Source organism: Passer domesticus, chromosome 19 (genome assembly GCF_036417665.1).
Source record: "Passer domesticus isolate bPasDom1 chromosome 19, bPasDom1.hap1, whole genome shotgun sequence".
NCBI lineage: Eukaryota > Metazoa > Chordata > Aves > Passeriformes > Passeridae > Passer > Passer domesticus.
The window spans coordinates 9,873,216-9,888,377 of NC_087492.1; the positions used below are offsets into that span (position 1 = coordinate 9,873,216).

The 15,162-nt window shown below is 48.8% G+C and overlaps 1 protein-coding gene across 10 annotated transcripts in view; it reads left to right on the forward strand.

Moving 5' to 3' along the window:
- Nucleotides 1–15,162, forward strand: part of GTF2IRD1 (GTF2I repeat domain containing 1) — a 69,115-nt gene that overhangs the window by 21,946 nt on the left and 32,007 nt on the right. For 9 of the 10 annotated variants that reach the window (XM_064395063.1, XM_064395057.1, XM_064395062.1 and 6 more), the window contains exons 3-10: nt 1,396–1,537; nt 4,327–4,473; nt 8,109–8,292; nt 9,800–10,110; nt 10,516–10,605; nt 11,459–11,542; nt 12,926–13,109; nt 14,330–14,355. In XM_064395063.1, coding sequence (XP_064251133.1) covers nt 1,396–1,537; nt 4,327–4,473; nt 8,109–8,292; nt 9,800–10,110; nt 10,516–10,605; nt 11,459–11,542; nt 12,926–13,109; nt 14,330–14,355 — 1,168 coding nt within the window. The remainder of the gene's footprint in view (nt 1–1,395; nt 1,538–4,326; nt 4,474–8,108; nt 8,293–9,799; nt 10,111–10,515; nt 10,606–11,458; nt 11,543–12,925; nt 13,110–14,329; nt 14,356–15,162) is intronic. The other variant, XM_064395058.1, reaches the window with a different exon arrangement.

A 15,162-nucleotide genomic window follows, 5' to 3' on the forward strand; every position in this document is an offset into this window, starting at 1 on the left:
ATGCGGGTAGAGGTTTTCTCATTAATACCAATTTCCTTCTCTTTGACATCACCACCCCACTAAGGAGCAGCTTCCCTGGAGCCTACACACCCCAAGCAGCTTTGATGATTTATATACTTGCCATCCTGTACGACAAATTACGTTACCATAGTTTGGCTTCTTAACGAATATTCATTATTATGCAGTCCTTGTTAGGTGCTTACACAGGGGCCAGGGAGCCAAGCTGCTCCTGAAATTCAGCCTTTATCCCATCACTTCAGAGTGGCAGGCTCTGTGCTTACTGAAACCTAGCTGCCTGTGTGCCTGGTAAATAAACCACAGGGCTATATGCATGTCACTAAGCAGGCTTAGGGTTTGGATTTGTTCTGCACCCAAATCTCACAAACCTTCGTTTTTGTGTTTATTTTTTGAGTGTTGGACTTCTTGAGCAAAATACTTGTCTTTGTGACTGGGTTTTGAAAGGAGGTTTCTTAAAAATACCTGTTTTGTGGGATTTGATTCAATGCCTCCTTGAAGAAGGTGAGCAGGAGGTAAAATGACCTAGTAGAGAAGATGGTTTAAGCCCACACAAGTGAAGCTCCTTGTAGGTGTGTGCAGGGAGCTGAAGGCAGCTTAGGGGGGTTGGTCCATGTAACTCCCCTGCTCTCCTGCTCCCTCCCTGGCTGCCAGCATCCTCCAACTCCTCTGTGGGGTTGCTGATGTGTCCCAGGGCTGATGCTGGGAAAATCCCCCCTTTTTTACCCATTTAAATGATGACCTGGAGATAGCATCTTCCTACCACCAGTACTGTAGCTATAGGAATATGACTCAGGCTGATGGCACTGAGTAACTATTATAATATAAAAAATACTAATAAAAATGCATATACATGTGTATTATGTAGAGCAGGAAGGGCATGTTACATAAAATGGATTAATGGAAGAAGTTTTTTCCATCTCTTTATTGTTTTGCATAACTGTACAAGAAGAATCGTTCCACTAATCTGGACTTTGACCATATTAGTGTTCTGCAGCTGAAATAAGATTCCCGTGTTCCTTATTCCATTAGAGCTGGTGGAAAAATGCAAATTGTTATCGGTTGTGGTGTGGGTTTTTTGTTAGATTTCTTTTTTTACAGGAATGTTTTCTTTTAAAGAAATGCAATAAAATGTTTATTTTTAGCATAGGAAAAAATGAAATAAAATGATGGGTAAACAGTTCTTGTTTTCCAGCTGGATATTTCTGTAGAGCTGTAAAGTCACCAAAATTTTTAGGGTCTGCCATAAACCCATGAAATTCTGACATAAACCAGAGCACTGCTTTTGGTGGGAAGGAAGAAACCCCACTGGGAAATGGCAGGGGGTGGGAAGCAGGGCTGCTCCCCCCCCGTGCTGTGCTGACCTGGTGCCTCCAACAGTGCTCGGCGCTGTCCAAGCTGAACGCGGAGGTGGCCTGCATCGCCGTGCACGAGGAGAGCGCCTTCGTGCTGGGCACGGAGAAGGGAAGGGTCTTCCTCAGCGCCCGCAAGGAGCTGCAGGCTGACTTCCAGAAGTTCTGCAGTGAGTATCTGCACCTGCACCATCTCCAGGGCAAGGCTGGTGCGCCAGCTGTGCCAGCTGTGACTGTGCATGGAGGGGATGTGGTCTGGGGGCACCGCGGTGCTGTCCGTCAGTCCGTGGGGATGAGGGGTGTTTGAAGTGATGGAGGAGTTGGGAGGGAGCTGCAGACAGAGCCTCTTTCCTGCCAGGGAGGGCACTGCATGCCCTGGGTTTTCTCTCCTGAAGCATCCCTGAGGTGGCTCAGGGCTGGATGCTGCTCTGCTGCCCTGCTGCTGTTAGCCTCCGGCAGTGCTGCCAGAGCTCTGCAGTGTTTTTTGAGGACTTAGCAGAAATAGTTTGTCCTCCCAGGAGCAGAAGGGCTTTCTTGGTCCAAGGCTTTTTTCCTGGTTTTGGAAAAACAGGCATGGATTGGTTGTTGTGGAGCTGCTTGTATTTTTGAGGGATGAACAGCAGTGACAGGACACCTTGAGCAGGAGCTGTGTTCCCCCAGTGTCAGATCAGATTCACCAAGTATCTGAGGGATACCTGTGTGTTGCAGGCCTTCTGTCCCAGCTCTGTACCTCTGCCAGTTTCCAAAAAACAGGCTGGGAGCTGAAGGGAGGGTGGGAGCCATTCTGTCAATGGGTACCTTGTTTCTTGGACAGCATCATCCCCAGCATGCTAGCTATGCTTTCCTCACTCAGTGTAGAAGCTGGAATGGGATCTGGTTTTGTGGTGCTGAGGACACCAGACCCAGATCTGTTCTGTGGTGGGATGTCAGTGGAGAGAAATACATGGTGTTGACAGAAACCACATAGGTGCTTAATCCATTGGAGAGGTTGTTCAGGAGGGGTTTGCTCTGGTGACACCAGTGCTATGAAGCTGCCCAGGTCCCTGGGTTGTTCACTGCATGGCTCTACAGGAGCAGCTCTCTGCCATGGCTCTGCCCAGCCCCTCATCCTGCTGCCCTGGGCAGCTGCTGACCAACTCCACTATTCCATCCTCTCACATCCTGGTTAGTTATCCTCCACTGTATTCTGCAGGACAGGAGGCATTTGGGAGATGTTTCCTACATTCAAGGGCAGTTCTGCCTTCCCTTCCCACCACCCTCAAATTGTAGATGGCAGTGGGGTAGCCAAAGGGAGGGAAATCCCTTGTGTTTCCTCAGGCTGACAGAGGTTGTTCAGTCTGGAGAAGGGTCCAGAGAATTCTGAGAGCCCCTTCCAGTACCTCAAGGGGACTTATTAAAAAGAGGGAGAGTGACTTTTTACCCAGCCAGATAATGATAGAAAAGGGAGAATGGTTTTAAATTGAAAGGGGAGAGATTTGGATTAGGTGTTAGTAGGGAATTCTTCTTTTGAATGTTATGAGCTACTGGGATAGGTTGTCCAGAAAAGCTGCAGCTGCTCCATCCCTGGAAGTGTTCAAGGCCAAGCTGAACAGGGCTTGGAGCAATCTGGTTTAGTGGAAGATGTCCCTGCCCATGGCAGGGGGGTGGAATCAGACGGTCTTTAAGGTCTCTTTAGACCCAGACTGTTCTCTGATTCTGTGATATATCCTGGTTGATGCCCTATCACTTTGTGGGGACAAAGCACCTGGCACTAGATCCTGATTCCCCTCTCTTTGGTTTCATTTACACTTTTGTCAAAAAGAAATAGTCATGTCTGGTTGAAAACAGAAATCTTGAGCATGGGGTTTGAGTAAAGTGGATGATGCTGCAGACAGGGTGAAATGTGATAACTCTGTCTTGAGTTATACAGGCCCAGGCTCAACTCCACTCCATAAAGCCCTTACAACTGGCACACAGTGGAAAGTATCCCTGGAAGTGCCTCTGATTTCTTGCTGCCCTCTTAGAAAGATCTGAATTAATCTGAAGCAGACATCACTGGAGATGGAAGAAGCCTCTTATCTCTCTGGGACACAGACCTCGCTGAGCACCCTCCTTTATCTGAGCCTCTGGTCCTGCCCCTCATGATGCAGGGGGGAATTGATCAGCATTAATGTCAGTGGAGGAGGGAGAGGCAGTACTTGAAGGATGCAGATGCATTTCACAACCTTGATAAAACACCCCAACAAAGTTTTCCAGGGCCTGTTTTGCCATGCTGTGGGAGGCATGTGGAGCTTTCCAGGGGTGGCATGGTGGCTGTTTACTTTCCTGTGTCCAGTTCTGTGTGTGTCCTGTGTTGCTCTTGACCACTCCCCGTGATGTCCCAGCCATGGATTTTTTCCACAGAACGATCTGTGAGCTCCTTGAGCACCCAGGCAGCATCCAGGCCTGATTGCCAGTAGGAGTCTGTCGAGGATGATGAAGGAATTAGTCCTTTGTCACCGAAAATCCCTTGCAAATTACTGTGGATAGAACAGCAATAATGCATTTGTAGTGTTTAATTTTCTGTGCATTTAGAGATGCAAAGAAGTCAATGCTGAAGATATGCTTTATTTGAGGTTTAATGGGGGAAATTAGCAGGAAATAGCTGGTATTACTGAGCTACGTGATGCTGAAGGGTAAAAAAGCCTCCAAGAAAGGCGGATTTTCTTTTCCTGAGAGATTGAAGGCTAAGCAGATTGAAACCAGAGACTAGAAATGGACTGCCCAATTAGTCATAACTGTTTCAGTCTGGCTGAGTGGGAAAAGCCAGGGAAAAGGGGGCAGGCACTGGATGAGTGCAGGCACCACTGCCTGTTGCCAGTACCTTTCCCTGCACGTTGGGGGCTGCTGGAATCATCCAGGCTGGGGCCTGAGGTGATTGGGGAGCTGGGACACTTGCCTTCTCACCACAGTGACCCCTGTTTTCTCCTCTCTCCTGCAGGAATCCAGCAGAGGAAGGAGCAGGACGCAGAGGTGCAGAAGAAGGCAAAGGAGTGCGGGCAAAGGGTGCTCAGGGTCTCCCCGGACCAGGGATCAGATGTGTACCTCCTCAGGAAGATGGTAGAGGAAGTGTTTGATGTGCTTTATAGTAAGAACCTTCATGCTTCCCTTTGGGGATATGGACTGTCCCTGGGGCTCACTGAGCTGCCCAGCACTGCCACCAGCTGTGGCTTTCATGCCAGCCCAGCTCCTCGGCGTGGGAGCAGGTGCCTGGCAGGACATGGAGAAATGTGCTCCTGTACAGAGTTAGCATTGCATTGAGATGGGGTTTGGCCACTGCTTCTTAGTTTTCCAGTGCCCCAAACTGAGCCAAAAAAATCCCTGTGCTGAACAAAGCATCCTTTGTGTCCCCTGACCAGGGGAAGTCTCTGTGATGCCTTAATGTGATTTCCAAGCACACCTTTATCCCTGCCACTGTGTCCACAGCACCCCTTTCTTAGCACTGTGTTGGAGCTCTGCACATTGACTCCCTCTTTCCCCTGGCATTTAAGTCTATTTAAAAAGAAAACAGATGATTTTCTAGCATGTGGCCCTGCAGCCCCAACTTTGAGAGATGAGGTGGTGCCGTTCCAGCACATGCATCATCCCCAGCAACAAAGCTGCAATTAAATATAGATGACCATATGGCTGTTGGTATGGAACCCAGTGGGTTGCAGAGCTCCTTCCAGGCCCAATCTGCAGTGGCTTGAGCAGCAGCAGCACCTTCTTCTTGCTGACAAGGATCCACGGGAACCCCTGTGGGGTGGCTGGCAGTAGTGGCCATGCTGCTGGCTCATCCCCTGGCAGCACCTCCATCCTAGTCAGGGTAGGAAGAGCAATACTGGCTTGGGAAAACAGAGCCCCAGTTATTCCCCCATGCTGCTGAGAGGGTTGTGTTAGTTCTGCATGATGCTTTGGGGGAGTTCAGGCCCTGTGGCTGGACCAGCTGCAGAACTGGGTGCTTGGCTTTTCTGGCTGCAGCTCCCCATCACTGTCTGAGATTCAGGGCCTGGTGGAGCCCTGCTGGGGCTGTGCTGGGATCCCTGAGTGCAAAGTGCCCTGTTTGTGTCTGTGATCTGGGAATGGGCATTCCCACACACAGAAGGAGGACAGTGGGAGCTACCACCAACCACGCTGGGCTCACATGCAGGACTTGCTGCTGCTGGCTGTTGCATCTTCCACAAGCATCACAGACAGGAAAGGGAACTGGCATCCCTTCTCCCCGGGGACAGACAGTCAGTGAAATTTTCTGAAGCCACTTAAAGAACTTAGAGGCAATATTCCCATTAATGGGAGCAACCAGATCCTATTACTGCCTTCCAAAGGCTGGGCCCAAGGATGAAGGAAGGGATGATGCAGAAGAGCCAAGGGAACAGAATGGAGAGGGTGTTTTTTTCTGCTCCAAGCTGCAGGTCTCATTGTCCTGCAGGTACAGTGCCACACTTGGCTGTCATCTTGGAAATATGTGAAATATTAAAATCTGACATACAATAAATACATAATTGCATTAGAAAAGCTTGATCAGGGTGCAGCTGCATGGGCTTTATGAACAAGGCAGCCCATCCATTGGATGATCAGTAAGGCTTTTTACAGTTTCAAGGTGTATGGAGGTGCACAAGGCCATGTCCTCAGCCCAGCATGGCCAGCACTGCCATGGCAGAAGAAGGTTGGGCATCCCTGGGACAGCAGTTTTGGCTTTGGCACTGGCTGTAATTCTGCCTTTGCTCCTGCTTCAGTAATGTCAGCTGTTTCCATCCTTGAGCTTCTCTGTGGTGAAACCTGACAAAGCTGCTGCCCTCCTCCCTTCATTCCCACTGGGAAAGGCCTCTCCTGGCTGAGTGGGGAGAAATGCACAGGAGACAGTAGATTCACCCCAGGGTGATTCTGTTTGTAACACTGAGAGGACTGTGAGAGTTTAACAGTTATGATTCTTAGGGTTTTTTGTTTTGTTTTTTTTTTTTTTATCCTTTCATCAATAAGGATTGGAAACGAAAATCTTTTAAAATGCTCAGTCAAAAAGATTCCCTCCAGAGCCTGGTAATATCTGCACCAACAGGATGACTGATTACCAGTGGCTTCTATTAAACAGGCATTAATGATGATTATTGTCTCTTTAGCCAAACCACGAGTCTCTGTGCAGCAGTGCAAGGCTTCTGAAGGTCACCTTGACAATAACACAGTCCCCATAAAAATATGTTTGGGGATTTCTTGAGCATTGGGTTGATAAGGAGCCACTGTGGACATTGGGAGCTTCTCCCAGTCATGAAGAGTGGTGATGAAGGGAGGTGGAGAGCTGCTAGAGCCAGCACGTTGGGGCAGGGAAACTGTCAGCTTGCAGAAAGTAAACTCATGGTGTCATGGTTCAGAGGCTTATTTTAAAACTTTGGTTTATTTTCTTAATTAAAATATTATCAATCCTCCCTATAAGAAGCCTTAATGGCTTGTGCAAGTTGCACATCGTTAGTTATAATGCATTCCTTCAAAGGACATGTTGAAGAAATCACTTTTAGTAAGGACTTGCTGGCAGTGTCACAAGATTTGCAGTATTTCTGTAAGATCTTTTGGGTTTGGGGTTTTTTTAAGAAGAGGGAAAAAAAGAAAAGATTGGAAAGAAAATCTACAGTATAAAATCCCTCAACAACTTAAAGGTCCTATAACCTCTCTCTGCCCCTCAGCTTGGAGATGAAGGTGTGGGCACTGTATCATGCCACCAGATGTTTTGCATCTAGACACTGCTTTGCCAGACAGGTTACATTCCTTCATGGCTATTTCTTGTGCTTCATGCTTTCAGCACCATGTTTATTGATCACAGTGGCTTGGGTTGGTTTCCAAAGTAATTTTTCCCCAGAGAGTGGCTTGAGAGTTTTGGCCATCCCTTGAAATCCTTCAGAGCAGGCTGTTTTCTTGATGGTGTTTTTCCTGTAAAGTATAGCAGGGCAGCCCTGGTCTGGGCACACAGGCTCTTTTTCTGGTTTAGAAAATCCCTATATAATGGCAGTGCTGCTGCCAGGGAAGGGAAAGCAATTAGTACCTGACTCCTTAGGGAGATTTTGGTGGCAGAGGTAAAATGGAGCCAGAGGCACATGGTGGGGACATGGTGGGACTGTGTTGGCAGTGTTGAGGGGAGCAGGTGAGAGTTCTGGGCAGCTGGAGGTGACTGTGCAGTCAAATGTATCAATGTTCAAGCTGTCTGTGAATTGTGGGATGGAGGGAGATTGTTGGTTTTGGTTTTTTTCCTTGTCTGTCAAAGTGAATCAAAGCTGCTTGACAGCAACAGCAATCAAACTGTTTTCCGTTCTTCCAGGAGGTAAAATAAGAAAACTGACTAGAAATGAGGTTCCCAGAATATCTCAGTAAGCATGAGATAAAAATCATTGTGAGCTCCTCTGCCTTCTTTGTCAGCCCTTGGCTCCCTCCCACCTTGCTGATGGCCATGTACCTCACTGGCATATGGCTGGGCACTCCCAGGGGTGGGCTTGTGCCAAGTGACCCCAACTGAGGATTCTACTGTGAAACCTGAATGATGAGACATCTGTTTATTGGCTTTTATGAGCTTTTTATTAATTAGTGCTTTTAGAAAGGAATTGGAGTGCCTTGCATGCTAAGTGTGAAGGTAGGAATGGGTTTTTTTCTCCGAGTGATCCTGCTGGTATTTCTTGCTCTTGCATTTAGTCCTCCAGCCCAGCTCAGCCATGGTGAGGGGCACAGGGTGCTTGTCAGTGTGTAACTCTGTCCCCTCCCCAGGTGAAGCCATGGGGAAGAGCAGCGTGGTCCCTTTGCCGTACGAGAGGTTCCTGAAAGAGCCAGGCTCGCTGGCAGTGACTGGCTTGCCTGAGGGAATCAGCTTTAAGAAACCCCTGGAGTATGATGTGAAATCCCTGATGGCCATCCTAGAGCACAGCCACAGCATCCGCTTCAGGCTAAAAAGGTAATTTTAGTTTTGGGGACCTCCAAGGAGCAAGACAGCAGCGAGCCCTGGGGATGGTGGCACAGGCAGGAGGGTCCCTCCCATGTCCCAGCTTCTCCTCGAGACCCACAGACCTGGGCCCAGCCCTGCCAAATCCAGCCTTGCGCAGAGATTTGTTCGTGTTGGGGGGCTTGAGTCCATTTCAGGCTCATCTCTATAAAAAGTGTGTGTAAACATGCACATTAACTGCATCTTTTTATGTGTCTCTGCCAAAATTTCCACTGCGGTAAGCTAAGTGCTTTTCTGTCTCCAGAGGGATTTCCAGGGTAAATGCTGCAAGTGTCTTCCCAGGCTGAAATGGGTTTTTTAATGCCAGGCAAGGAGGGAAGTGGGGGACTGCAGCAGAGCAAACTCCCCCTTTTGGCCACATTTATGCAGGGGGTTCAGTAGTTTTAGGTGCATTTCCCCTGCATTTGCCTTGCTGGCAGCACCTCAGATCCATTCAGAAAAATGCTGAGCATGACCAAATACCTCCTCTAAAGGCTTGATGCTTCTGGAAAATCAGGCTGAGACAGCTAAAAGTAGGACACGCAGAATTTGTGCTGTCTGTGAGCTTGTGGCTCCCTGTCTCATGTGGAGCACGTTGGTTTCTTCAGTCTGAAACTCATTTGTAGGCTGACTGAGCTCCCCCTTGAATGTGCCATGGGTGCTGGGGGGTGGCATAGGCAATGGAGCCAAGTGATTGTGGTCATTAAAGGTTTTACCCCTTAAATGCACCAGGCATGGAGCTGTGCAGCTGGGTCCTAGCTAAAAAAATGCTTTCAACTAACCAGCTTTGACTAACCAGCTCCACTTAAAGAAGACAAGAACCATTTAGGTGCCTGAAGGTGCTCAGGTGTTTGACGGATGGATGTAACTTCTGAATCATAGAACAGAACTATAGAATGGTTTGTGTTGGAAGGGACCTTAAAGACCATCTTTTTCCAAGCCCCTGCTGTGGGCAGGGACACCTTCCACTGTCCCAGGTTGTTCCAAGCCCTGTCCAGCCTGGTCTTGAACGCTTCCAGGGATGGGGCAGCTGCAGCTTTTCTGGGCAACCTGTGCCAGGGCCTCACCACCCACACTAGGGAAGAATTTCTTCCTAATATGCAATCCAAACCAACCCTCTTTCAGTTTGACTATGTTCCCTATTGTCCTGTAGCTCCCTGCCTTTGTCAAAAGTCCCTTTCCAGCTCTCCAGTACCTTTGGGTAACGGAAGGCCAGAGTATGTTCTCTCCAGAGCCTTCTCTCCTCCAGGCTGGACAATCTCAACTCTCTCAGCCTTTCCAAATAAGAGAAGTGCTCTAACCTGTAATGGTCTTCATGGTGCTCCTCAACAAGAAGCCTGGCAGCTGCTGGTGCAGCATGTCCCACCCTCCCAGGCATGGCTCTCCTTCCCCATCCACATCCTCGCTTGCTGCACCTTAGCACTGCCATGGGCTCAAAGGAACCTGTTTTTCCCTCCTCTTCTCCCTTCCTTCCCCTCAGGCCAGCAGATGAGCCCAGCCGAGAGCCCAACCCCAACATCGAGTTAACTTGTTCCTCCCTCGCCTCCAAGGGCAGCCGAGACTCTGGTGCCAGCGGCCCTGTGGCCAAGGCCAGCACGCAGGACGCGCCCTCCGCCATTGCTATCACCAACTTCCTCTACGGCGTCTCGCTGCCCGGCCCTGTCGCCATCGACCTCAAGCAGGAGGCGTCCTCGGGCCTGCCGGGGCCCACGGCGGCGGGCGAGGCCCTGCTGGCCCGTCCGGCGGGAGAGCTGAAGGTGCCTTCCTCACAGGAGTACAGCGACTGCTGTGGTAATAGCCTGGAGTTTGCTCTCCCGTGAGGGCCCGCTGCCCTGCCCGCCCTGGCCCTGGTGCACCTGGGGGTGTTGGTGTTCCTGGGGTGACAACCAGCGTGGGGCTTGGCCTGCGTGGAAGTGAGCAGAGCCCCTGCCGTGCTGCTCCTTCCCTGGGTGCCTGGGAGGTGCTGGCAGGGCACATCTCTGGTTTTGCCCCAAAATGGCAGGTGCTGCAGCACCAGGCCGGGAAGGCAGCGGCAATGGGGATGGCAGGGGTTGGTCTGGCCAGCTCTGTCACAGGCCAGGGTGCATGGAGGAGAGACAGAAGGGGTGGCAGGGGACAGCACTCAGGGTCTTGTGGTGTCTGGAGCACGGGTCAGGCTCTCATCAGCCCTTTCTCCTTGTCTCCCCTCTTGTCCAGGACAGAAATCATCAGTCTCCGGAGGTCCCCTGATCCAGAATGTGCACTCGTCCAAGCGCATCCTCTTCTCCATTGTCCATGACAAGACAGGTCTGTGTCCTGCTCCAGCATTAAGGCAACCCTACTGAAAGGTTTCCCCTCACCACATCTCTCCCCAGCAGTCTCTCAGCCCTCTCCATACTCTGCAGGGACCTGGCAGTGCTGGAGGAGATGCATCTCACATTGGAGCCAAGACCCTCCTCTCTGCTCCAGTCCATCCCTGCCATTCCAAGATGCTGCTGGTGGTCCTTGAGCACTGCTGCCTGGCTGGGAATTCCCATCTCTGTTTCCTGCACAGGGAACCAAGGCATGGCTTTGGGAGAGGCTGTTTGCCCCAGCTGCAAACAGCACATACCTGCTGAAAACTTGGCATTATTTCCAAATTACTGAAAGCCACTAGTCCCAGTGGGATTCTGCAGCAGTGCCTGGGGGGATAAACAGCGGGGAGGAGACTGCCATTTCCTCACCTCCACTGCACCCAAAGGAAATGCAGCTTAAAAACCCATGCTTGCCTTGAAGAGGATAAAAAAATATGGGTGGGAAGGTTGGGAAAGAGGAGAAGATGGAAAAGATCCACTTGTGAAAGGGCTGTACTTTTCAAGGGTTCATTCCAGATGGAGTTGGCTCTGTCCAAGAGGATCTTTCAATCCAGGGCTGAGAAATTTTATGGGGTCATTTCTTAGGAATCTGCTTTGCACGTGCCAAGGAGAGTGCTTAGGTCAGGGGTTGGAGAAACCCAGACCTTATCTGGGTTATTATTGCCAGCCTGGCAAAATTCTCTCAGGAGCAGGGAAATAATTTTTAAAGTCTTGTTCCTGCTTCGCAGCACTTTGCAGGAGAAAAGTGCATCTGCTGTGTACGAACCATATGGAAGTTTCTTATTTCTTGTATTTTGTTTTGATAGATAAGTGGGACAGTTTTATAAAAGAAACTGAAGACATCAACACCCTTAGGGAGTGCGTGCAAATTCTTTTTAACAGCAGATATGGTGAGTAGGAGTTAATATCCCATTATGCATCTGCAGTGCTTGTGGATTGCATATCATTATATAGCAATCATTTTTGTTCCCTAACACAGCAGCAGAAGCCATATGCTAGAGCTCCCTGCTCTTCCTAACACATTTAGCTCAGCAGCTCCCAGTCTCCTGAAGGTTATGTCAATATTTCTGTTCGGAGCCCCACACCATAGTCAAGGAATTTATAACTGGGCTGTAAAGCAGCCCTGTCTGGGAATGTGGCAAGCTGGATCATAGCACTTGGGCACCAGGAGTGGGGGCATGTGGCCCTTTACATACATGTGGCAGGTAAAAATAAGGTGGTTGTTGTTGCAGCTGCTTTTTTCTCCATCTGCATGGCTTGCATATGTTGTTGTTGCTCCCTTTGCTGTGGACAGTGCTTTTGGTGTAGCTCCTGGGCATTTAGGCAGGTGGAAGCTTGGGAGATCACTTGGGGCTGGTGGGTGCTTCAGCTGTGCCATCCCTTTCAGGCTGTGTAATTTTTGACTTACAGATGGGCTGGAGATGTGTGCTCTGTCACCTGTGAGTTGTATATGGGCTTGAGACAAGCCCTTTAACTTGTGATTTATAGATGTGGTGCTGGAGTGTGTCCAAAAGGTAACAGAGCTTAGGAAGAATCTGGAGCATGAGTCTGATGAGGAGCAGCTGAGGGAGCTGTGGGGGCTCAGCCTGGAGAAAAGGAGGCTCAGGGGGGATCTTCCCACTCCCTACAATTAGCTGAAAGAAGTTGTGGGACTCAGTTTCTTCTCCCAGGTGACAAGTGATAGAATTAGAGGAAATTGCTTCAGTCTGCTCCAGGGAAGGTTTAGATTGGACACTGGGGAAAATTTCTTCACTGAAAGGATGGTCATGCACTGGCACAGGCTGCCCAGGGTAGTAATGGAGTCACCATCCCTTGAAATGTTCAAAAAAAGCATATGGATGTGGCACTTGGGGACATGGTTTGGTGAACATGATGCTGCTGGGTTAACAGCTGGAATCGATCTTAGAGAGTTTTTCCAACATTAACAATTTTATTATTCCACATGCTATGCAGCTTGTGAATCATAGAGCTCACAAACCTGCTGGGGTGGGTCACAAGGAGTTTGGGATTGATATTTGGACCAGCTCACTCCTGGTTTGTCATCACTGGGCATGTCTGGGAGTTTTGGAAGACACTTAGCTGTGTTTACTGCTGCTTTCCTTTTGTCCCATTTCCCGTGGGAGAGCTGCTCCCGGGGCTCACTTTCTGGGACAAGCTGAGAAGAGGGCAGAAGGCATTTGCTCTGCTTGAGTTCGAGCCCTCACACTTTTGTTTTAGCATCTGTAAAAAAACAAAGCACTTGTGTAAATGAAAGCCATGTGTTCATCTTGCAGCTGAAGCCTTGGGGTTAGACCACATGGTCCCTGTCCCCTACAGGAAGATTGCCTGTGACCCCGAGGCAGTGGAGATCATTGGCATCCCAGACAAAATCCCTTTCAAAAGACCTTGCACCTATGGGGTCCCCAAGCTCAAAAGGATACTGGAGGAGAGGCACAACATCCATTTTGTCATCAAAAGGTGGGTGGCAAGGACAGCAAAAGGAAGTGTATGGCTCAAGGATGTCAGGGATTTGAGCTGTGCTCTCTCCATGCTTGCAGGGTTTGTTTTGACACCAAAAACTCATTTCACCCTCTTTCATAAGACAGTTGAAAGCTCTTTCTCCCTGCAAACCTCTGGTTTTCATCTCTCTCCCTTTCTGCAAGGATGTGGCAGAGCTGGCTGTACCATGCTGACGCCCAAGCTCTGCCACCCTGTTTTAAGTGATCACAGGCACCAAACTTTGCTGATGCCACCCAAACATTTGAAGGTGGTTAAAGCACTTTGAGTGACATTTGGTGGATGGGAGGAGGGAGGAACATCCATATTCTCACAGGGATTCCCATCCACCTTGTGTTTCACTGATCACTCGTGCCCATCCTCTGTATGTAGTGATGAGAATCTATCACTTACAGGCCAGGCACTGTGTCCAGGTGTCTGCCTTTCCACTGGGAAGGAGGAGTGGATGTATTCCTAGTTATCACTGTGCTGTGCAGTCTCTCTTTGCTTCTCTGTCAGGAAAATCTGCTCTATAATATATTGATTTATCCAGTCCCTGCCTGTGCAGCACTTGTGTTGTTCCATTCCTAGAGGTGTGAAACTACAGCACAGAAAAATCCTGGACAAGGCTCCCAAAGGGGCTAAAATCACCAACACTGATAAAATTCAGGCATCCTGAAAAGGATTAACTCTCCTGATGTCAGTTGGTAGAGAAGTCACTTTGTCCTGTTTTGTGCAGGCTGCACCAGGCTGGATCAGGCTGTGGGATGTGGTCTGGACATAGTTTGCTCCTATGAGCAAAGTTGTAGGTGCACCAAAATACAATATTCAGGAGACAGGTGACATCCTGGTCAATGGTTGCATTGGAAATTGAAGATCCAGTAACAGCTACTTTGGTCCTACTGTTTCTTTTTGTAAAGCCAGCCTATTGCAGCCTCCTTTAATAAGTTAAATTAAGACAATGACTTATAAGCAGATTTAGAGGTGCTTTAGTTAAAAAGCATATGCCATAAGGGTGTTTGGCTGCACAACAAGCTAAAAGGCCTTTTTTTAGCTGAAAAATTCATTCAGTATTTTTAGAGAATGAAAAAAATTACTAGTTTGACTTGGTTTAATGCTATTCATTAATTAAACCTCCAACTCAGTCATTAGCAGCATCTATTTCTAATTCTTTTTTCTTTTTTTTTTTCCTTCTCTCCTAGGATGTTTGACGAAAGAATTTTTACAGGTATGTTCTCCAAATCCTTTGATTTATTGCCCACAAAATTGAAAGGTTATCCAGAGAAGCAGAGTTGAAATAATGTCACCGTAAGCAGAGGAAGTGCAGGACACATGCAGTTAGAAGGACAAGCCTTGTCTGTGCCCTACACCAGGACATGCTGAGATTGCCTTTGCCTGGTATCAGTGCAAGCTCTGTACTCCCCTTAAAAATTGAGTTTTGAAGGTTTGAGTGAGAATTCCTGGTGTGTGAGGCTGGGCTGGCTCTTGAATCAGCTGAGCCACAGTAGAGGCAGTATCTGTAATTTCAAGAGGAAGAAAATTACTGCTGTGTTTCCTCACTGGTAACTTATTCTTTCTTTGGCTTTCTTTGCTCTGTGTTTTTACTTCTTTTTTTCTCTTGAGTGGAGAAGCCAGACAAATTCTTTACTGTGAGGGTGGCAAGGCCCTGGCACAGGTTGCCCAGAAAAGCTGCAGCTGCCCCATCCCTGGAAGTGTTCAAGGCCAGGTTGGACAGACCTTGGAGCAATCTGGGGTTGTGGCAGGTGTCCCTGTCCATGGCAGGGTGGAACAAGATGGTATTTAGGGTTTCTTTCAGCCCAAACCAATCTGTGATTCCATGGAAAGTGCTTTTTGGCAGATAGAAGGAGACAGGTAGCCATGCTGTCAGGCTCAGCCCACTCTCCTGCAATGCCCTCATACACACCTGGAATATGGCATTGCATCCAGATTTATCACACCCGGGTCCTGGATTGCCTGGGCTTGGCTCACAAGTAAAGGCATGTTTTGGGGTGGTGTTTTGGTTTTTTTCCCCCCC